Source organism: Anabrus simplex, chromosome X, assembly GCF_040414725.1.
Source record: "Anabrus simplex isolate iqAnaSimp1 chromosome X, ASM4041472v1, whole genome shotgun sequence".
In the NCBI taxonomy this organism is placed as follows: Eukaryota; Metazoa; Arthropoda; class Insecta; order Orthoptera; family Tettigoniidae; genus Anabrus; species Anabrus simplex.
Window position 1 is genome coordinate 64,905,425 of NC_090279.1, and position 24,660 is coordinate 64,930,084.

Below are 24,660 nucleotides of genomic sequence, written 5' to 3' on the forward strand. Positions count from 1 at the left end.
ATCCGCAAATCGACATTGCTCACCTACTATAACTAATGACCTTGCATTGGAACCTGCATTGCTACACTACTAGACCTGGGTTGCTGACTCAGCAAGAAAGTGCTGACTCATTTCCGGGAGTTGAACTGTCTTTGCTCCTCTACTGTCTTATTATCTACGTAAATTCTGATGTGATAAGTTTGAAGAAGAAACATCCAATATACAGTACTTAAATTAATGTAAAGTTATGCCTTTCAACAGTCACAGTTATCCACAGAATCCTCCCAATCCTTATGAATTACAATCGCAAATACAACTTGTAACATTCACTTAGCTCGCCTCAATTGATCAGCTGATGGGTTTGGCGCGCTTTCTACAGTACGTCCCGTGTATTACGAAGGCACTGATCAAACCCAAACCTGCTTTACATGTGCTAACCACTAACGACTTTAGGAACGCACAAGGAATAGCAGTGAGGTATCTCATAGCAGAAGCAATTACTTACATTTCTAGTGTTATCGCTGGGACTTAGGCAAGCAATTTAAATTATATCTGCCTTCTTCCTATTCGGCTTGCCCCAAGACAAGCAGTCTGCTTGTTCGCGACATGGTCACCGGATGCGCTAGGACTTGGTAGTTAGCAGAATATATACTTCGCATACTCTACTCTAAGGAGGCTGTGGATTTGACCATTCATTTCAGCCAAGCAATCTCTGAATGGAAATCAACCAAATTGTGCTTCTTTGGGTTCGCCGACTGTTTGCGAAGTTTGTTCGTGTGTTTTACGTATGTGATTGTGTTGTCCTCCGTGGTTGAGGTTTTATGCAATGTTTCCACTAAATTCTTAAGTTTAGATGTCAACAAGACGACAGCCATCTTGTTGTAGTTTCTTGTTTGTCGTTGATTGTAAAATTTCTCCTTGAAATGTATACTGTGTTTTAGGTGTCCTTTAAACCAACTAAGGAACGGTAGCCATGTTTTGTTAGTATTCAAGCATCGTATATTTCCAGTATGATTTTCAATGTTTAAGTTATTGTTCTTTGTTATTGTGTGTGTCAGAAGATAATGAACAATTGTCTGTCGTCTATGTAGGAAGTCAGGTGACGCTAGATCCAGTGTATAACTTTTCTGTGAGATACGTCATTCGAGGATTCACGGATTTTGTGGTGGCATCTCTGATGTGGAAGTTCAGGATCTTACTAGCACTGCTGACTCGTGGAAGTGCCCATCGTGCGAATTACTAAGAAATTCGCAATCTTCTTCCGTAGTTGGCGCTTAGTTAATAAACCTGTCCCCTCTGCGATAAATTTGTTAAAAGTTACCAGAGGTCTTCGTATTCATTGGTCCCCAAATCATCCCAAAAAGCCTATTAAAGGAGATGGTACGATAACGACATCACGGGATTCTTTTTATGAGAAACTGACTTCTTGTAAGAAAAATATACATATGTTGCGCCGTATTCCCAAAGGTGCTGAGTACTTTGTTTAATTCACATAATACAGCGTTGCATTTCAGAGAATACTGAGGACTGCTGGAGGGGTCTACTGCTTTTCGCTTATATTGATCTTCGGGTCCCTGGTAAATTCCCAAATATAAAGCCATCTCTTGTAACCAGTATTAAGCATAACTTATAGGAATTTCAATTATCATCTCATAAAGTGATACTACTAAACAAAAATACATATTGTGGAATATTTTATTGATCGTGTCTACTCTAGTGCATTTTTGTAAGGTGTGGGCTGTGGGTTAGAATTCACCCACGGTAACCTCTGTCTGTCGTAAAAGGCGACTAAAAGGGGACTGAGTGGCCGCCGATATAAGTGGCCCCTTCAGTGTCGTCAACAGCCTCCTCTGCGGATGGATGAACGAATTGAGGTCACGGCACTCCCTTGTCCTTGGGGTGAGAAATTCCCCTAAAGGCGGATGAAACTATACATATTGGTCAACGGCATATAATGGATAAGGCAACGGGAAACCACTCCATTAAGGATCCTAAGGATATCCCAAGTAGAATCCAAACCATGGGAGCTGACATTAATGAGGAAACGTTAATTACTGATGATGGATTTCGGAACCCAATATCTGGTTGGAGACGTAAGAGGGCTTCTCAGGTCATTAGCAAGCGAAATCCCCCTAAAACCGCCACGAAGGTGGGAACATGGAACGTACGAACGCTATTGAAAGCTGGAAAATTGGATAAATTGAAAGAAGAGATGAAGAACAACGAGGTAGATATATTAGGTATACGTCAGGCAAGATGGGAAGGAAATGGAGACTTCTACTGTGATGAGATTACAGTAATTTAAGTGGCGGAGAGAAAAGAGGAAAAGCATGGAGTGGCAGTTATAATAAGAGGAAAATGGTCAAATAATATTAATGATGGTGAAAATTAATAATGCACCTGAGGACTTGGTAATAGTTCACACATATTTCCCAACATCGGCTCATGATTTGGAGGAAGTGGAGACTATGTATGAGGATACTGAAGAACCATTAAAACTAAGAAAAAGATAATGTCGCTATAATGGGCAATTTTAATGAAATAGTGAAATCCCGTACAGGCAACAAGGCAGTAGGAAATTTTGGTCTGGGGGGAAGAAATGCAAGAGGTGAAACTTCGGTAGATTCCTGCAGTCAAAATGATATGGTAATTACAAACACATTATTTGAAGTTCCTCTTAGAAGAAGGTACACGTGGGAGTCGCCGGATGAAAGACGATTTCAGTTAAAGGATTAAAGTCAGATTAGAGAAAAATGCGGAGGAGAAAGAGAAATGGACCAAAAGCATTACTGAAAAGATCGAAGAAAGTAAGAAAAAGGGAAAACAGGATCAATTTTATAAGAAAGTCAGTGCCCAACAGTACAAAAATAGAACCAAATATGCAGTAGTAAAAAATGGAATATTACTGGTAGACAATGTGCTCGCTGGAAACAATACATGAAAGAACTGTACGATGATAAGGACTTCAGGAATGAAAACAATCGGTGTTGATGATATCAATGAGTGTGGAAGAGGAATGCAATGTCCTCCAACCATGAGACATGAATTTTAACATGCCATTGGGGCTTGAATGTAGGAAAACAATCGGTGTTGATGATATCCCAGCAGAATTAGGGAAACATTTAGGTATCAACATAAAGACCAATTATTCAGAGTAATAAATGAATGCTACGAAAGATGAATCGTGGCAGAAGATTTCACACAACGCAGAACCATTACCATACAGAAAATAGGAAGGACAGGTGGCCGCACCAATTAGAGAACACTTTCTATATTAACACATGGCTCAAAGATACACATTAACATTGTCAAGAACAAAACAGGAGATAAGTATGTTGGAGAAGACTAATTTGGATTTAGAGAAGGCAGAGGAACAAGAGAATCAATTCTGGCCTTATGCATGTTAGTGGAGAGAAGGATGGAAATGAATAGAACAACTTATCTTACCTTCATTGACTTACAAAATGCTTTAGACAATGTGAACTGGGAACTACTGTTTAGAACCATGAGGAAAATAGGACTGGACTGAAAGGATAGAAGAATGTTTAATCAACAGTATCTGAACCAAAGCAAAAAAATAATCATCAAACAGGTAGAAGAAAAGGCCAGTATTAGAAAAGGAGTTAGACAAGGTTGTCCCCTATCAACGTATTTATTTAATACTAGCTGATGTACCTGTGCTTCGCAACGAAATTCTACATTGTATACATCATTCTAGGTTAAGTAGTGTACACGTTGTAAGCAAGATTGTATTAAATTGCATAGCTCTTAACGTTACCATAGAAACGCGACGGGGAGGTCACCAAACGTCTTCTCATACGAAGACTGGGTTAGGGAATTTTCATTGTAATGTTAGGCCCGCTTACCTACCGTCAGTCACTGTCAGGTAGGGAGTTTTCATTATAATGGCAGACACTCACTCTCCACCTGCTTTTTATATGCTCAGAAATATTGCCTTTATGGTTTATCCCAACTGAAATTAACATACATCATTACAATAGTTTCGGTAGGAATGGCGCAATTTAAAGCAATGCTATTATATGAAAGACTCGATACATTTTTTCACTTTTAACGAACAGTACTACGCTACTAATCTAACAGTCCAAAGTTCCAGAGCTGGAATGGCCAAGCCGCAGACAACCGTTTTCCGTGAACTCTCTTCGTTTTTCGGCGGGGAGGGGGGTCGAATAGTGGACATGCCCAGGGCGAAAATTATTCCCTTTTACTAATCTGTTTCCTAGGATTATTCTATGAGTCAGGAAATCTCAATTCACTACACTGGTCGCGGAAAAATCTATATGACTTGGAATATGAATATGAAAATTTCTCCTCCAAGCCAGAGGAGGAAGCCTTTTCACTGCTAATTTGGAATAAAATGAATGTATAATCTAATAAAAGTGAAAAGGGAGAAGCTTTTCTTAAGGAACGGCTCTTTTCAGGGTTGAAGTTTGAGTTATTTAGTGAATTGTGGTGCTATAATTTGGAATAGGCCTAATTATCATTTTAAGTCCAGGTCATACTGCTACTACTACTACTAATAATAATAATAAGTAAGCCTCTGCCTTAGGCCTAAGTGTGCAACTGCTCAATCAAAACAGCGCGTCATAGTAGAAATCGAACAGGTGGAATACTATGATGGACCAGTGTGTTACGTATCAGCAGTATCAGAAAATGTATGAACCAGAGGAATGGAATGCTAAAGGAAAAAGATTTCCAACTCCCCAGCTATTTCCCGCCAATATTCAGTCAGTCTTTTATACGCGGTACACAGTAGTAATCCCATCTATCGGATATGAGTGGCAGTATAAGAGACAAAGCAAACAATAGTCAATGTAATTTTAGGCCTTCACATTTAGTTTTCTTCCGACTCTGAAATACCACTCTTATCACAGTCGGTACGGTAAAACTGAATGAAACATAAAATGATCGGAAATTGTATTCTCTATAACATTTATTACGTAGTACTTTTCGATAGGACCAATAACATAGGTATTTAAAAATTAAATTTTGGGCACCTCCCCGTAAAACACATTTTCATCCAGCTTAGCCTGTAGTTTTTATTCCCAACTCTATATACCGATTTTCATTAAATTCGGTTAACCCAATTTCTCGTGGCTCGGCGTTGATATGGACTCAGTAACAAAAATACAAATTCATTAATATTTCTGTTATCACAGCTGGTACACTAAAAATGGTCGGAAATGTAACTCTATAAAACTTTAGTTATGTAGTATTTATCGATAGGACCAATAATAAGAGTTAATAATGAGAATTAAATTTTAGCCAACCCCTAAACTATCATTTCACTCAGCGTGAATAAAATTATTTATAGCCTAGATTTTAGTGGCTCATCCACGGACTTTACATACCGATTTTCGTTAAATTCTGTTCAGCCGTTTTCTCGTGATGAGTGTACACACATACATACATATATACATACATACATTTCTATCTTCACGAACGTCAACAATGTGTGAAAGCTAATATGTAATATTTCCCTCGTGGCGTCACGTGAATAGATGAATCCCTCAAAGCTCTGTACTCGGACCTTCTCTTATCGCACTTTTTGTGAATGGCGTATCATCGAATTTAAGACATTGCAAATACTGCAGTACGCTGACGACCTTCAACTCTACACAGACTCTACAGCACAAGACCTTCAGGAAAGTATAGACTTAATAAACATTGACTTACTGACTGTTAGTGAATGGTCTGCTGCCAACGGCCTTCAAGGGAGCCCTATAAAGTCACAAGCAATCCTTCTTGGCCATCAAAATCAAATTGCAAGTATTAATAAACGTCCATTGCCGAGAGTAATCCTTCAGAATGTTGCAATCCCTTTTGTACCACAAGTGAACAACCTCAGCGTTATCATGGAAGAACGCATGATTTGACTGGACATATCTTACATATCTGCCAAGAGGTTTTATCTGATCTTCATTCTTTATATAAATATAAATATATATTTCCACTAAAACTGCCTGGGTCCATAAAAAGTAGTCCAGCCAAGTCTTATCTATTGGTACACAACCTGGAGCCGTACCGATATCAAGTAGTCCATCCAGGCGTTATCTACTGCTACACTGCCTGGAGCCTGAAGAAGTAGTCCAGCCTGGTCATATCTACTGCTACACTGGGTGGAGCCGTATGAAGTAGTCCAGCCTGATCATATCCACTGCTACACTGTCTGGAGCCGTAAGAAGTAGCCGAGCCAGGTCATATCTATTGCTACAAAGCCTGGAACATTAAGAAGTAGGCCAGCCAGGTCATATCTACTGCTACAAAGCGTGGAGCATTAAGAAGTAGTCCAGGCAGGTCATATCTACTGCTACAAAGCCTGGAGCCATGTGAAGTAGTCCAACCAGGTCATATCTACTGCTACACTGGCTGGAGCCGTCAGAAGTAGTCCAGCCTGATCATATCTACTGCTACACTGCCTGGAGCTGTCAGAAGTAGTCCAGCCTGATCATATCTACTGCTAAACTGCCTGGAATCATAACAAGTACTCCCTCCCTGTTATCTGTGATTGGCTGTTGATTTCCTCCAATCCAAACTTCTAACATTGTTTTTACCTATGGTAAGCAGATGTCGAAGGCTTGGAGCACGTCGTCAATCTTCTTGGTGAGCTTAAATTTTTCACAGCTATGCAGAGCAACCGAACACAAAATGCTATTTAATATTTAAAAGTTAATTCTCGACATAGTTACGAGTTACCCAGCAAAATTGGTTATTGAAGCTGGACATGAGACATCAGAAGCGTCGTTTAATAAACAAATGGCTTGTTGTACATGTTGTCCAATTTCACAGCAGGAGAATGATGTCCAAAAAACCGAAAATCCGGTTTTTATAAAATCAGATTTAAACACACGAACAATATCCTGAATAAAATGGAACTGCGATTTTCAGTCATATCTAAGAATAAGGAACAAACAGCATATCTGAGAGTACAATGTTGGTTATCCGTAAGTTGCGGCTCCAATTTCCACTCTATGCTACGGCGATGTGATGTGATAGTTGTGCTTCGGCCTCCGTAGTGACGTGCAAGAAAATTATCACGAGTATGATGAGGCAGGATTGTTTCAAATGCGTGCTCCATATTCACCTTGGAATTACAGTGGATTGTCAACTAAATGTAGGCTATAATTTTCCATGTCTAAGGTTTGCGATCTTCGTTGCAGGTTGACACGCGACGACTGACATCGACGGAGGAGCAATGGGAATTAGCCGTGAATGTCCACCAAGAAAGATCATGTGATAGCAGTGAAGTTGAGCAGCTTGTTTCGGTGACTTCTGTACATCGACCAGTACACGGTAAGACCAAGTGTTGTAATGAAACTCTCATACACACTCGGTATCCCTTAACTCAAAGCAGTAGGACCCCAGTGTTTGTGGGCGGTTATCAGGGGCTATCAGCTAGGGAGCGTGCTTGTGTCAGTCTCCTACCTGTTTGATATTGTAGACTGGACTACCCGTTCTGATATTCCGGCGAGGATTGGAATTAATTACAGGGAGCGAAGAATAATAGAAACTGTAGTGGTCAGAATAATGGAAGCAACAATCCGCCAGCGAGCGGGCAGGTGTGTAGTCTGCCTCTCCTACAGTTTAATGTGTACATCGAAAAGGCAATGTGGGATATAGAAAAGTAGTCATTGTTCTGGAGGAAATGAAAGAAATCTTAAACATGAGCAGTGGAATGTAGAACATAAAGCAGGTGATATTGGACTAGGAATTGTACTGATTAAGGTGGTAGAGGAATTTCGGAAACTAGGAAGTAGCATAACCAATGACAGGAGAAACTAGCAGGACATATATCGAAGGATAGGATTTGCTAAGGGAAGCCTTCTTGCAAACGAAACCTTCTTGACGCAGGTGTAGAATATATTGGAAGTGGAAAGTGTTTGTAGTAGGTTTTATTTTAAAACATTTTTAAGTTGTACTTACTGTATGATCTGGTGTGTTGTGATAGAATATTTTATTTCTATTCCATGTAACTACCTAACCTGTACAGTGTAATTATTTTTCAATTTGTAACCGGCACTTCAGCGGCTACACCGAACACAGTTAAAGGGAGGAAATAAGTGCAGTTACAGGGTACCTAAAACACTACACACACAATAAAACATATGATGAACTACGCGGAACTGCGCCGATAACAACACTGGGGAAACTTGTTGATAATAAACCAGGAAACTGGGAAACCTTACCGAGGGCCATGGAGGTGCGAAAGTTGCAGTTTTCCGAAAAGCCAACAGTGATCTCTTGTTTTCAAAATATTATTTACGAAATCGGCAATACACATTAACTTTCGAAACAAATTCGCCAGTACACCAAATCTAGATGCACGATATACAAGTTCTTTGACAAATATAGTTTTAGATGTTCCTTGCCTGAAGTTCAAAGAGTTAAGCAAATACATCTAAGTACAAAACAAATTCCACAAATACAATATCAATATCATCTATTAATCCATAACTTGGCTAAGAACTAGGCTTTGAACGCTGTCTTGCAAGGAAGCGAGAACCATGGGCAGAATGAATGAGTGTACATCCTTTGGTGGACAGAGTAGAACAGTCAAAGCATTTGTAAAAGGATCAAAAAGCATTTTGAAGTGTAGTGTGATTATCCATGTGGACATTCATGTGGTATTTATTGAATAGGTGGATCAAAGATCACCTTCATTATTTTTGAAATTTATAGGTAAACTGTGAACTCTGGGCTACTGAAAGGACCTTTGGTGTAGTGACAGTTTGTTTTGTCTGTTGTTGGAAAGTCAACTTAAAAAAATCATGGTTGTTTGTGAAGTGACTGTCAGGTATCGTTAGTGAGAACGTTTCCAGAAGTGATCGCCTTTTCCCCGAGTAATATTATGTTAAGGTCGAGCGTGGCTGGGGTGAGGAAGATATTGGAAGTGGAAAGTGTTTGTAGTGGGTTTTATCTGTAAAACTTTCTGGTGTGTTATTTGTATTCCATGTAACTACGTAACCTGTACAGTGTAAGCATACTGTATTTGTAACTAGTAGATTACATTTCTATATTTACAGGAACAGTCCAGAAAGTCTGTGACACATTTTTGAACAGGGTTTGTTGGCGTTTGTTAGTTACGCATTCGAGAAATATGATCTTACTATTCTGGAAATTGAAGGATCGCGATCGTTTGTGTTCGAGAAAATGGTTCAAAGATCGCGACCGCTGAAAGAGTTGTGATTGGTTAATCCGGGCAAGCTCCTGTGTTCTGATTGGCTACTGCAAAGCCAGAGTTCCCTTTAAAAGGTCCTAGGTCGTGAGAAGTCATAAGTCTCTGAGCCGTCTTGGTCTTGACCTGCCGAGCCTGCCGAAGTTTTTGACGTCGTGAACGTCTCGTCGGAACCAGCCTGGGCAGTTTTGGGGTAAGCCCTGTTGCTTTCTGTCCAGTTTTAAGTTCCACTTAGTTTTCCTTGGTGTATCACAGGAGTTTGCCCTAATCGCCACTCTGTTGATCAGATGTGAAAAGCAAGTTTTAACATCACTCTAAAATGTAATAGTATTTTGTGCTTCCTCTTACCTTCAATATTGTATTTGTGGAATTTCTTTTGTACTGAGATGTATTTGCTTAACTGTTTGAACTTGTCTAGGAACATCTAAAACTATATTTGTCAAAGAACTTCTATATCGTGCGTCTAGATTTGGTGTACTGGCGAATTTGTTTCGGAAGTTATTGTGCATTGCCGATTTTGTAAATAATATTTTGAAAACAAGAGATCACTGTTGGCTTTTCCGAAAACTGCAACCTTCGCACCTCCATGGCCCTCGGTAAGGTTTCCCACTTTCCTGGTTTATTATCATCAAGTTTCCCCAGTGTTGTTATCGGTGGATGTTTTATTGTGTGTGTAGTGTTTTAGGTACCCCGTAACTGCTGAAGTACTGGTTACACTTCTACTCACCATTCAGGCGTCGTTAGTGGAAGTGTTTGTCTGAACCGAGAAACATGGTAAGCAAAGAAGGAGAGTAGAGACCTTTGAAATGTGGTGTTAGAGAAGAATGTTTAAGGTAAGTAATTGGAACTCGTGTCCTTGTCTCGAGGTTGTGCAGTTCTTTCCAGCAGCACTCCTAATGGAGGTGAACATGTTCAACTAGATATCTGCAGTCCTGCCAACATTAAGTTTCTCAAAGTAGTGGGAAAAAAGCATGGGCACACTTGAATTGCAAGTAATTGCGTTAACTATTACACTACGGAGCTCAAGGTGAGATTGGACGATCAAAGCAAAAACGAAGAGCAGGTGACAGGAGGGCGATATGGGACAAGAACGAAAAACAGTTTAGGCTTTTGACGGAGAACAGGAACAATGTACAGGGAGCGGTGGGAGGGAAAATTCCGAAAGACAGGTACGCTAACATTTTAGGGGGAAGGTAACTGAGGGAAAAGGGATTAAGTCAAGGGGAGATTTCACTAGGGTATACATGAGGCACCGCTGGTAAAACATAGAGGGAAATAGGGGGAAATGAAAGTGTTACAGGAAATAGGGAGATCAGAGGAAAGGGAAACGTAGAGTAGAGGGCGTGGAAGAGGATCACGAGAAGGAGAAAATGGAGGATGAAGTAGGATCGGCGTTCATCAAAGAAGATTAGCGAGACTGGTAGGGGAGGGGATCTAATAAGGTGGAAGGGGTCGAGGCTCTGGTCATTGAGGAATCTATAGTTAGGCTCGGGAGAAATGCGTGGGGGAAAGGGAACCAAGGTAGAGGAAGTCAGATATTGACGAAAGAGGAGGGTAAGGATTGTGTGGTAGTTTCAATGTTGGTACGAACAACGTACGACAAGCAGGAATAACTAATGACATAGAGTGCGATTTGTTATGAAGCTGAAGGGAGACTATTAGTGGGATACATTTGTAGGAGGGATGTTGAGTGAAGGGGTACTTTAAATGAAACTAAGGTGTAGGTATGTGTGAGACTGAGAGTGAGGTGTGTGTGTGTGTGTAAGTAGGGGTTTGTTTAGATGAGATATAGGGAGGACGTGAGTGTACATGGACATGGCAGTTGTAAGGAGAAGCACGCAGTAGATATTTATTTACCACATGTTATATAAGGAGTTGGATCGTGTCTAAGAAGTGACGTAATGATGCGGAAATTTCTTCCGGAACTGGAGTGTTTATTGTACAGATAGGATGTATTGGATATGAGGGGGAGTTTTATACGGGTGAAAGAAGAATTTGTTAAAAAGTTAAAGTTGAAAAACCTGTTCAAGAAGTGATATTTTCGGGGTGAATGAAATGACGTATGTCTTTTAGTGCTGGGAGTGTCCGAGGACATGTTCGGCTCGCCAGGTGCAGGTCTTTTGATTTGACGTCCGTAGGCGACCTTCGCGTCGTGGTGAGGATGAAATGATGATAAAGACGACACAGACACCCAGTCCCCGCGCCGGCGAAATTAACCAGTGAAGGTTAAAATTCCCTACCCGCCACCCCTGTGACCAGCACGCTTTCAATTTTCGGGGTGTACGGATAGCTTGATGCAGACGAGGAAATATTTGATCAGATTATCAGCGATGTGGGTAACGACAGAGAGAATAATGTGACTGTAGCGAAAAGTTAGTATGTAGATTAATTGCAATTGACAGAGAGAGGTGGACCTCCATTGGTCTCCTGGTCTAGCGAGTCCTGCAGTTTCCTGTCCATTGTGGCTCTTGCCTTTCTTTAGGCGACAGTTTCGATCTTATATTTTTCCCTTTGTGGTTAGAGATGAGTCAGGAAGGAACAAACTGGCCCTTCGTCCCTGAACTTCTCTACCAGAAGTTTGAAACGAGCAGAGACCTTATTCTCATCTCCTGTAAGACCACTCTACCGGAATTAAACCTGTTGAGTAAGATTTATCATTTCCTTTCACTTTAAGTTGCCCCTGACTTTCAAACAACGAGGAAGGTTTTAATATGGTACTCGTGCTGTATCACAAATTTTAAATTACCTTGAACGATGAAAATCTAAGAATGTTTGCCGTTTTTAGCATTGTGAGTATCCGTTAGCAACACTAAGTTGTGGGAGAGCCTTACATCTCACTGCTCGGTGAATGCTGAGATGGTACCGTTTTTTGTCAGACTTCCCTCTCCAAGTGACAGTTCATACGGTGTTCGTCTCACTACTGCAGGACAGGAGGAGCTGTTAGCTGAGTTCCAAACGGAGTTGTTCACACGTGACCATGAAGACTTCCAATACACGCCACCACCAGCGAACCATATCCTATAGTTACAGACATTTCCTCAGCTCAGAACTCGATAATATACGTTCCCATTTTATTTCAGGTCAGACCGAATATAAAGTTTTCGATGTTATACTTATAAATTATTTAGTGAGACGATTTAGATCTTGCTGTAAAACCAAGGTTACTCTCGGTAAAACTGACAGCTGGAATGAACGCCCTGAGTGAAGGGGAACTAAGATACAATATGCCCGTTGCTGTATAGCCCAGCTTTGAAAATACAGCAATATGTAGTGATATAAACTGAAATTACATTCATTTGTCATCAAAATAAACCTTATAGGTTTTACGCTTGTCATTCTGTGTAGAAGGATCTAAGTTAAAATGTAACCTCCTTTCGCCTTCAAGAATGATAAAACAAACCAAATACACCTGTCTGGAGCAGCATTATCATAAAGAGTAATGTTCCACACGATAACAACAAACATTTACACCACGAGAGAAGCACATACTTTTACCAAAACTTGGTACAGACCTATTTTTATACATAACTGTATTTTGAAGAAGATATTGCTGTGACCGTGAAATAATTCTGTCCCGATTTTATTTACACAGATTCTGATAGATTTTCAGGATTATTGTTTACCAGAAATGAATTATTTCCTGCAATTTTTTGTTCCAGGTAACTCCACGACTCAAATTATGGAGCCAGTCACAACTTCCACTACTACAGCAGCTATAGATACTACATTCGAACCTATTACTACTACATCAACTACAAGTACTACTACTACTACACCAACTACAAGTGCTACTACTACTACTATTACTATTAAACCAGAGTCATGCCCTCATTCAGGTGAGTTAAGCAGATTATACGCCAATGGTGTAAGAGAGACCAATGCACATGCGTCTCTTGGAGATTTGCATCAAACAGAATATTCATTTATGGCTCTCATATTCGAACAGAAACCACTCATTCTCTGAAAAGATGATCTAATTCGTACAGATGAATACATTTCCTTCGAAGGGAAGTAAAAGCGAAGAGAAGTGTAATCGCAGACAAATCTAAAAAACAAATCTCTTCGACAATTTCCCACGCACGATTTATCGAGTGATCAAAAATAACTAGGAAATAAACGTAGAGAGTGTCAATTCGCCATTCATTCACATCATATGTATGTAAATATTATTTATGCTCACCGGGCTAGAACTTACACTCCACGACCTACGAACTTTCCACATCACAAGCGTCCCACAGGTAAAGTGCTCACCTTGTAGTTACTGTTTAGGGGCTTGATTGGTGCAGCAGAACGAGTGCACGAGTAAAGAGAATGTGATAAACTTGTTGTAGGAAGAGAAACAAGAGTGTCCAAAGTGAAGGCGAGACCCGGTGAGTGTTCCATTGCTGAGCGACGTATCGTAGCCCCACACGCGAACCGGTGATACTATCACGTGGAAACAACTGTAGGCTTGTCGTGGGTTCGACATCTCTCAAGGTAATTCCGTGGCTCCTGAGTTTTGCACGAGACAAATATCTGGGTGTGTACATTTAGTACCTTTTACACGTTTATGGCACTTTCCTACGGTGACGTTATCTGAGTTTGTGTCATGCTGTATGGGAGGAATGCAAACAAGAAACTAGTCCATTGGAACCACCAGGGATCCATACTTCCTTACTTCTAGTTTCCAAGTTAAATGCAATACGTCCACAACCTAGCAAACAGCCCCCATGATGTGCTGAACTCTGGATGTAGGCTCGTCTCCCTCCTCAGCTTCTAGATGATATAAGGGAGCTGCTGACTCCACGTATTTATTTACTAGCACTCGAACAGCAGATTGCAATGGGATACTCCAAGACTCAGTTCACATAACGGTGCTGAATGTGGTAAGTAATGGGAACTCGTGTCCTTGCAGTTCTTTCCAGCAGCACTCCCAATGGAGGTGAGCATATTTAACTAGATATCGGCAGTCCTCAAAGCATGGGCACACTTGAACCGCTACACTACGGAACTTAACCCGGACTGAATGTGAACTACGGTACAGTAAAACACCGTGACCCAAAAATCACGAAACGCGTTGTTAATGATGTCTCCCTTTTTCTGCGCTATTAAAAAAGTAAAATGACTGCTTTGTTCCTTCTGTAACGTCTCCGCGATGTGATATGGACGCAGCACCTCACAGGACTGCAACTAACAATCACCTCCGCTTTTATCCGTTCTAAGATGAATTTGTATGTGAACAAATCGATCGAAACTTGTAATTCCTACAATTTCTCTTTCATCACATTTTCATTGAACATAACTTTAACGCAGATAACTGTTCATATCTCGCGAAATCTGAAGACATGCACCCTATCACAGAGCCCTGAATGGTTACACACCAGTGACGTATGTCCCACCATCTTCCAATCTGAAGGACACAAACATAAAGATGATCAATATTACGTATGAAAAGAATAATTATCAAGACATTTTTCTGAAATATTAAATCAAGACACACGTGAATCTTGTGAAGTTTTTTATATAGAAAACTTCCTGAAATTTGAATTACAGGTCATCCCTCTGTCAGTCATTCCATTCTTCCCTCGCGGTTCCTTGGGCACGTGGAGAACATGTGGAAGCCCTTTATAGACCTTCAGTTAGACAGTGGTCAAGCAGAAGTTCTCCAATTATCTCTTGCGCTCGGTAACTCTTATTACTTTACTTGGTACAACTGCGGATGCCTTTCCGATGAGTGGCACAATATGTGCGGGTACAGGACGTTCTAGGACGAAATGACCTGGCCTTTGTTTTCTTTCACAGTATTATTGTAATTCGGTCTGAGAACGACGGTTCTTCCCAAGTGTGGATGCCGTTGATCAGTGCTGATGTTCTCAGTTTTACTGACTGTCATATGTGCTCCTGTTTTATGTAAGTGCTCGTTTATTCTACAGTAATGTATAACATGGGTCTCGCAGGCCAACACAAAACAGCTACATTTTGTGACTAATCAAGACGTAATGAGGTAGAAATACTCATAATTGCAGTGCTGCCAACCTTTTAAACCTTTTAAAATATTGCAAAATAATGTCTCGTGTAATTTAACCAAAAGTTGTACAAATGATGAAGTTAGTAATATGTCGTTCACTTTTAAGAAATCCAATGTGGACCACAGTCTAGTGGTTCTATTGCTCGCAACTATTGGAAATACTGTACATAGTAGAAACTTTGCAGTTGGAAGAAAGCCCCCTCTAATGAATGATTAATGTAGATCTAGGCGGCTCCAGAGTCATTAATAGTGAGCAAATGGAGGTGGCAACAAAACAGGGGAAATGCAACTAAATTCAAGAGGAAGTTATTAATACATAGTGCGTCTTGCGTTATGTCTTACTGCGCTTGAAGACAGTGCCGCATGTTTCGTACATATAACCGATCATCTTCAGGTAGCCATTTAGAGCAGTGGGAGAAGGCTGTCCGAGGAAAGGACACAAATCCGACTCATAATTTGTTTTCATGTGTGATATCAATTTTTAGCATTACTTCTTGATAAAAGTAAAGTAATTTACGGAGATCGATGAAATTTCTCCCGAGGACGGTTAGGAAACGTAACTCTCCAGAGAAGGGGCAATCCACGCGGACTGACGTCACTATGAAAATCCCGAATCTGAGCATAAATCAACAAGAAGAGGAAATAATTATATTCTATACAATGTTAAAGAAATATCAACTAAAAATTAAGAATGGAATGCATTGCCTTGGATTCTCTTCTTTTAAAACCAAATCACCCAGTGGTTTTCGGCACCGCTTAATCATCACGACTTACCGCCACTTTGCCTACCGAAGCTCATTTGAGTGAAGGGCCTTAAATGATCGTGCTACTGCTGCCATAGTGCAATGTTTGAGTGGAAGAAGGAGCATGGACGTTGATAGTACACGAGCTAAAGCTTACAGAAGGAAATATGTTTAACTCTGAATCATTTCTGGAGCTGGATCGTTCGGAGTATTTTCGAGATGATTTAGCTGTCTTGGAAACAGCCATCTCTCTTCGTATTCCGGAGATGTGAAAAATGAATAATCAAGAACATCACCGTCGTATTTCCTGTACTTGATCATGGATACATAAATATGTGTGGCGCGTCTGAAAGTGCCCAAAGCAATGCATCCTGGACTGAACTTCACCACTGTTGATATAACTGCAAACATTCTAATTCATATCATCATACAATTAGAGCAGGCGTGTGTAGGAATCATTGGATTCAAGTCACATGGTAGCCAGTAGAATAAAACGTTATGGAAATCGTTACCAATATCCGGCAACATAAAGAATCTAATATGTCCAATTTCCAATCAAAGTTACTCAGCTGAAAACATGGCACTTTCAGGCGCGCCACACATATTTAAGTATTCATGACCAAGTACAGGAAATACGACGGTGATCTTGTTGATTATTCATTTTTCACATCTCCGGAATACGAAGAGAGCTGGCTGCTTCTAAGACAGCTAAATCATCTCGAAAATACTTCGAACGATCCAGCTCCGGAAATGAGCTGCACAAATCAGTTTATCACGTAGATAGAAGCACTGGTCCGCCTGCTGGGCAAGATGCTTAAGGCGTCCCGTTGGTCGAAACAATTTTCACCATCACAATGTTGGCCAGCCGGGTGGGAGAGGTGCTGGTGGATTGCGTACAAAAGCCTGGATTCATTACAAACCTCACCACATTGCTCATTTAGAATGAGGGCGAAGTTGAGCCATGAGCAAATCGCTTGCTGCTTTATGAGCGAAGTAGGCTGCATGTCGGCACCGCGTTTCACCCTCTCCTTTTCCGCTATCGTACCTCACGTCCTTCACTTCAGCTCATCAACTCCTCTTCTGTACGCTACGGTGTCTCCTGATCATATCATGCATCGAAGAGTACGACAAATAATGAAGCATCGTCATTTTCACCCGTAGGATGGTCTAAAATATAAAAGTGTGAACGAACTATTTAAATGTGATGTTCTATCTGCCCACAGGTTACCAACTGTTTGAAGGTTTCAACTGTTATAAGACGTACCGTGAAGGAAAGAGTTGGAGTGACGCCAGGGAGCAGTGCAAGACAGACGGAGGCGGTCTCATGGTACTGGAAAGTGAACGGGAGAGAAACGAGGTGTTCCCTACAATGTTCGAGAGTGTGATCTGGTACCCCTGGATGGGAGTTTACAAGCCCGAAGGTGAAGATCGTTGGGTCTCTGTGAAAGGTGAGTTCTCTCTAGCTCTCTTCTCCTCATGAATTACCGAATGTCGGACGGAAGACATTGGTCATATTAAACAACAGAAGCCGACATTTAGCTGTAGTTAGCGATGTCACTGGCTGACGACCACACCGTATTGCCTATAATCAGGGGAGGAATGAAGAAGTCCTGCCCTCAGTAGCCCAAGCGGTAGGCCGCTGGCGTTCTGAGCCCAACTTGGCAGGTTGGATCCTCGCTCGGTCAGGTGGTATGTCAGTCTCATGTCCGTAGATTTACTGGCACATAAAATAAACCCTAATGGATAAAATTCCGGCACGTTGGCGTCTCCCAAACCATACGAATGTAGTTACTGGAACATAAAATGAATAATATTACTTATGTCTAAATGAAGGGAAGGAGTCGCAAAGTGAGGGTATGAGGACATTCATCTGTAGGAGGGACACGTTAATCCTTGAGCAGACCTCTCGGTGTTCTTTGACAGGAGTAGGCTATGTGCCGCATCAAGACGTGCAGGTTTATCACGGACGTCAACTAGAGAGTAGGACACACTGGGGTCGTGGTAGGGACATCATCATTATAGACTGCTGTACCCTCGTTTGGTTCCAGACCTCTTGTCTTTAAATCATTAGAAACTGAGTCCTGATCTCCTCTACTGCTCTTACCCTCGATGGCTGACTCCGTTATTCTCGCATTCATCCTCCATTCACCTCACGCGACCCCAACACCGGAGTACCGCTTCATCAATGGAGCTTATGCATCACTTAGCATTTATCTTCTCATTCTGGATACCTTCCTGTCATTGTTCCCACCTGGTGTTTCTAGACTTCATTCTCGCTATTGCAATGTATATTACAACTAACGTATGGACGATATATCCAGAGTCCTCCCAGCTTGCACTCCCACACAGCGAAGGTTTCCTGAAAACAGACCGTTCCATCCCAGTACTCACTGCATTAATTTTGCTGCACTTTGCTTCCTGGCAGAAGTTCCAGTTTTGTATCTCCGAACTGACATTCAGTTCTCGGAACTTTCTTCCCCACTGACATGACTTTATTCTTGGTAATAAAAAAAGGAAAGACATCTGTGTACAGGCCACGAAGGCCCTGGGAGTGGTGGAAGGTAAAGGCTTCCACTATTCGTAACCTCGGCACTTGATGGGGTAGAGTTGTTAGCTCTACGCCCGGCCGCCTTTGCCCCCAAGAATTAACCTGGTACTCATTTTTGGTGTAGGATGAGTGAACCTCAGGGCCATATGCACCTGCGGAAGTGGAAATCTAATTTCCTAAAATTTAAGACTTTCTGACGGGAATTCGAACCCACGTCCTTCCGGGTGAACCGAGTACACCTTTACGCCTCGGCCAGGGAGCCCCTTTATTCTTGGTAATGCCAATATTAATGTCGGACTCACTGCACCTATTTTATTTTCCAACAAATTAGACTGCAGGCTTTCAGCTCTGTCTGCCATTAACACGACATTTCAGCACCCCTGGCGCTTTATACCTTCCAGTAGATGATCCTTGTAAATTATGAACAACAACATTGAAGACTGCAGCCATATCCCACCCCTGTAAGTACCTTGAATCAAGAACTCGTTCTACCATCAACTTTCAATGTCAACATAAGTGAGTTTTATTGCTCAAAATAATCTAGGCTTAATCCTATATTCTCCCAGTGTGGCTGACATCCTTCCCTGAAGTACTCTGTCATATGCCTTCTCTAGATCAACGAAACATAAACAAAACTTGCTATTCATATCATAGCACTTTTTACTTATGTGACGAATACTGAATACCTGACCATGAAACCCCCTCTGAGGTCTGAAACCACACTGGTTTCATCCTACACAGTATAAAGACATTTATTGGTTTCTCCCTCCAAAAATACTAGTGAATACCTTACCCGGTGCACGAAGGAATCACCATCATCAGTGTCGTTGAAGTATCCTGATGGTTCTAGCAGTCCTCTTGCTTACAAATAGGTGCAATTACTGCTTTCGTCAAATCAGAAGGACCTTTACTAACTTTCCAGGCTCATCTTATTACTCTGTCAGCTTGGTTGTTCGCGACGTCAAGATGAATATTTCCTCTTCTATTCCTTCCACCTGTACCGCGCTATGAGTTCACCAGATTAACTCAGAACATTATTTTTTTCCCTTTTTCCCTCCGTACCCCACACACCGCCCATCCCTTTTCAACACTTGTTAAAAGCATTTGATTTTCTCCTATCCCTTCCTCATAATCTCCGCTTACCGAAATATCATTATTTCCTAACTCTTCCTAACTCGCCCATTTCTACTTTACTTGTTATTTTTCCCCTTTACTGTGGGCCCATAGATTAATATCGAATACCTTTTCTGTCACCTCTTTGCTTCCAAAGAATCCTGCACTGTCAAAACGAATTGGAAATCCTTTACTCCCGGAGGCTTGCTTAAAATATTCTCAGCTCGGTAAATTATGTGAAGCAGGCTGTTAATCTACTTACACATAGTCCAAGTGAAAGTCTCTCCTCTGACAGGTTAGCGACCTACGGTTGATTCTATAGTCCTCGCCTCTTGAGCACAAGGAGGGCCATGACTCAGAATATGTCCGAGGTTCCCAATACTACTCCCAACTCAAGGAGGGCCATGACTCAGAATATGTTCGAGGTGCCCAATACTACTCCCGACTCAAGGAGGGACATGACTCAGAATATGTTCGAGGTGCCCAATACTACTCCCGACTCAAGGAGGGACATGACTCAGAATATGTTCGAGGTGCCCAATACTACTCCCGACTCAAGGAGGGCCATGACACAGAGTATGCCCGAGGTGCTCAATACCACTCCCGACTCTCAGTACAACTTACTCGTCCCCTCAGTCGTTGCCCATAGTTCAAGTACTAGGACGTGACTGCAGTCACTCACACGACAACAGTACCCTGGGCTCATGTTGGACACGAAAGAGGTTCAACAACGAAGCAGCCGTCAAAAACGCCTTCGAAAAATTTCTCACCATGAGACGGTCGATCACGTGGGAAACGGGTGCGAATGCTCCTGCATCGCGTAGGGGAAGTGAATTGCATTTATTGATGTACATCCTAATTAATAAGAAATCCTCGTCATGGAGTTATCGTTGTGAGAATTGTTACTACCAACTAGCAGGTACAGGGTGTTTCTTGATCACCAACACACTCATGGCGAGAAGAGGACCCACATGTGCGACGATAAGTATTACAGGTAAAGCTCGTAGACAAACAGCCCGAGTGAATAAGAATGTGTCGCTTCCTGTTTAAAAGTACTGCCTGTCGTCATATTTTATTATTCTCTTTTTCACACACACTACCAATCATCAGCAGCTGTCAGCTACTCCGATCTCTATTTATAGCTGACGTCGTGTTTTACCGATTTCTTACTAAACATTTCCTTATTTTCTGCGAATCACTTGAAGTAATTCGTGAGGCAGGGCCCAGAAACATGCTTACAATATCCATATTTTAATTTGCACTACTAAAATATACTTTTCGCTACTCGTTCAGATGGTCTCGAACACAATATTTTTATATATAACAAACGGTTTTGAACGATGACGACCGTACGTAAATGCTGTCTCTGTTTCAGGATATATATCGCCGTGAATTACCTAGAAGGATACGCGTACCAGCGTTATCACCGTGATTGATATTACTGAGCCGAGCCAGAGCGGGAATGTCTTTACTTTGACGCGTGAAAATGTTGGAGGATACCTCACAGACTTTAAGAGTTCTAACAGGCAGCAAGCTACAACTTTTTAGATTGCCAGATTACCAGGTCTCATTTACATCAGAGCCAGAACTTCATATGCCTCCAGGATATTGATTTATCTCAGTCTCAAGTGCAGAAACGCGGTCCCGTGTTTTGTCGCAGACTTTCTCATTTCTGATTGGTAGAATGTGTGGCCTTGTTCTTACCGTTTGCACTCATAGAATGATGACCAATTCCGTTGGTGATAAAACAGCACTTGTCTGGTCATCACATCCTCCTGAGACACACAGCCGGATGGCCTTCCTGACGTGGGGAGAGGTGTTCTCTATTGTGTGAGCTGAGAACTTTCTTGTTAGGACAAAACGGAAATCAGATTTTTAGAAGTAGCGAATGCACCTCACAGTGGACACAGACCGAGTGAGGAGCATCGTATTAAGTACACAGATTATAATTTTACAGGAAGTTAAAAAAACGTTTTACTTCGTAACCAAAGAAGACATGCCAACATTCTAAACAGCAAAATCTGGGTATTGAGGTTATGTTCCCGAATCAGTCATGATTGGAATCATTTCCCAATACATGAAGGCGTCATTCCAATTATAAAATTTCACTTAATACGTTTTGAACCAATTCGCTGAACAAAATACGTTTTGATACAACCTTTTATTCAGATAATACGATTTGAAACGTTCAGATTGTTATTGTTAGCTACAGCGCATCATGTACAGTACATTGGATGTTTACAGTCTACCAGTATCTGACGTTGAAACTCCTTCCAGTTGTCTTCAAATCTGGTTTCCAGCAGGTTCTCGACGTCCAGTTTTTAGCGTGAGGTTTATCGATTACGGGCGGTTCATGTACCTGAGGGGTCATCAAACCTGTACGTCGGTTCCATCTTTACGTAACGTGCTACTGACCACTATTCTCGCTTTTCTTCAGAATCACCGTCTTGTTAAAATGCTTGGCGAGGATCTTGTAGTCCCTTCTAACCATTCTTTTCCTCGATGTTTTATTACATCTATGGGTATTCCTCGAGAGTAACGATGTCAGAGCACTTACGAAGAAACTTTTCTACAACACGAAAAACCTTGTCTGCGTCTAAAAAGGAATGCTATATGACAGGAAAGATGACAACAATCATGGAAATGTTAGCGGGTGCTTTGGTTTGTAGCCATAAACTAGAGCATGGATAATATGCGTTCTTGTTTTGGTCTCCACATCCGTCTGCGAAGAGCCTGATACAGGTGATCGATTTATCGAAATGTACCTTATCTGAAAACGAAGTAACAGCTGATGACACCTCGTTTTTCCCTCTTTCAGCCTCAGTCTTATTCCATACACAAAATTTCGGATTCTGAATACCGACATCGCTAACACACCGTGCGCAAAATTATATTTGGAGCGAATAGAACGCTTCGCCAATTGATAATTTAGGAAGCGGTTGAACCTGTTGCACATCAAAGCAGAAGAACGTTGTGTTAGCAGGTCGTTCTCTCATAAGTTTGTGAAAAGCCTGTGAGCGAATTTTATCTGCTCCCATATCAGCTAGCAAACGATTCTTTTTATCACTATCTTTTTTAATCTGAAACAGCATTCGAGCGCAGTAATTTCGAACTTCCGTGGATGGTGTCCCAAAACCAATGTTGAACTGCGTACGGAAAATATTCAGAAAGAATCACTTTTTCACTTTCAGGTCCGCGGAAACACTCACCTGCGGGTAAGTAGCCCTCCATGGTGATCGAAAGTGAACGGGCAGGCAAGCAATACCACACTGTAAAGTACGATATAAAAATAGCGGGAACAAGCAACAAAAGAGCGGGATAAATACAGGCTGGGAAACATTATCGTGAACATAATACGTTTTGAAACGATGCTCCTCCAGTGTTCGTAAACCTCCGTTGAAAAACTACTTGGTGTGTTTTGTACTTGAGATTTTCAAATTATTGATCTAAATAATGTAATCACATCTTCAGACCATCGCAATCAGACCTTGTAAATATATGGATCTCACTGTTCAGCAAATGTCTACAAAGCGGAAAATCTCCGAGGACTGGAGGAAATCGTGAGTAAAGACATTATATAAAGGAAAGGACAAGGCAACAACTGAATCTCATACTGAGCGATTGCTCTAGATTATAATATCAGAAAGACTAACGAACTTCACTGACCATAAAATATAAGAGTATCAGTTCAGATTAATAAAGAAACGATCACCTTCACAGGCTATAAAATGTCTACAAGAAGACATCTGGGTGGCTTAAGACACCCCAAAGACAAATACTGTACAGTCTTCACATTCGACATGTTGGACAGGAACAGTATGGACCCCAAGGTAGAAGACAAGGCAATTGTAAAACTCATAGGAAACTCCTATCACAAAGCAATGTAGCGATAAACGACGGGATAAGTATATCAAAAGAAATCCTTCAAACAAATTGAGTAATTCAAGGTGACCCAGTTAGTCCCCTCCTGTTTAACTTTGCCACATCTGACGCTGAAAATCCATTGAAAATATGAAAACGGTGTCGCTCTATATGTATGCTCATGACATGGTCCTAGGTTCGCAGACCGATAATGACCTTAAAGAAGCCTTAAACAAACTGAAAATTTGAGCTAAAAACAACAAATTCGTCATAAACCAGGAAAAGTATACATATGGTTTTTCGAAGAGGGGCAGGTTACCGACCGAAGACAAGATAGTACTAGGAACAAATACTTAGGACTAACTCTAGAGACATCAGGAACGTCATACAGGATCCACATCAGGGAAAGAGCGATAAGAGCTATGACTCTGTTCAGCGCTAAAATAGTACCAATTATCACGTACGACTTGGAACTGATCTGGGAATTTCTAGAGACAATAGAAAAAGTAAAAGTCCGCTTCCTAAAATGAGCCCTCGGAATAGCAAAAAAGCGCCCTCAAGGCTTGCGTATGAACCTGCAAGAGAAACCTCCTTCAATGAGGACTTGAGATGTCACTTAACCAGCCAAGAAAATAATTATTGACCCTCCGACGAGACAAGCGGACGAATGTAGAAGAGAATTTCTACTCTACAGATGCCATCATTGATAGAGGATGGACAAAAGGAAACCACGACGTGCGTTCTGCACTGACAAGCCTGGTGATACGTGGATACCACCATAGAATATGCAAGAATACGAAATACCATGAACCCAACAAGGACTCTTCGTGTAGTTTGTGTGACAAATAATACTCCTCCTGTTGCAAGAATCGCAAGAGAACACTACTACATTATACCAGAGAATAAACACCCACACTTCCCTATGTGCAATTGTATGCTCTTATTAATTAATTAATTAATTAATTAATTAAAAGTGCCCACATGTCTCGTCGTGAAAGTATAATAGATACGTAGTGTTTCTAACTTCTTCGTAATCGCCAAGAACTCAATGGTGTCTCTCTGTACTCGAACGTGAACAGTAATTTACAAATTGAGATGCTAACACTTCAGAGATGTAGAATGAAAGTTGTGTGGCAATATCAACCATATCCTTGCTAACGACTACGGAACCTCCTGAACCTCAGACCAAGTAGTGACATCGTCGATAGTAAGACGA

The 24,660-nt window shown here is 41.3% G+C and overlaps 1 protein-coding gene across 1 annotated transcript in view; it reads left to right on the top strand.

Annotated features, from left to right (window-relative positions):
• The window catches only part of LOC136886680 (hemolymph lipopolysaccharide-binding protein-like), a 51,187-nt gene that overhangs the window by 23,169 nt on the left and 3,358 nt on the right, over window positions 1-24,660 (top strand). Inside the window, exons 3-5 of the mRNA XM_068230579.1 lie at window positions 7,158-7,290; window positions 12,832-13,008; window positions 17,146-17,370. Coding sequence (XP_068086680.1) covers window positions 7,158-7,290; window positions 12,832-13,008; window positions 17,146-17,370 — 535 coding nt within the window. The remainder of the gene's footprint in view (window positions 1-7,157; window positions 7,291-12,831; window positions 13,009-17,145; window positions 17,371-24,660) is intronic.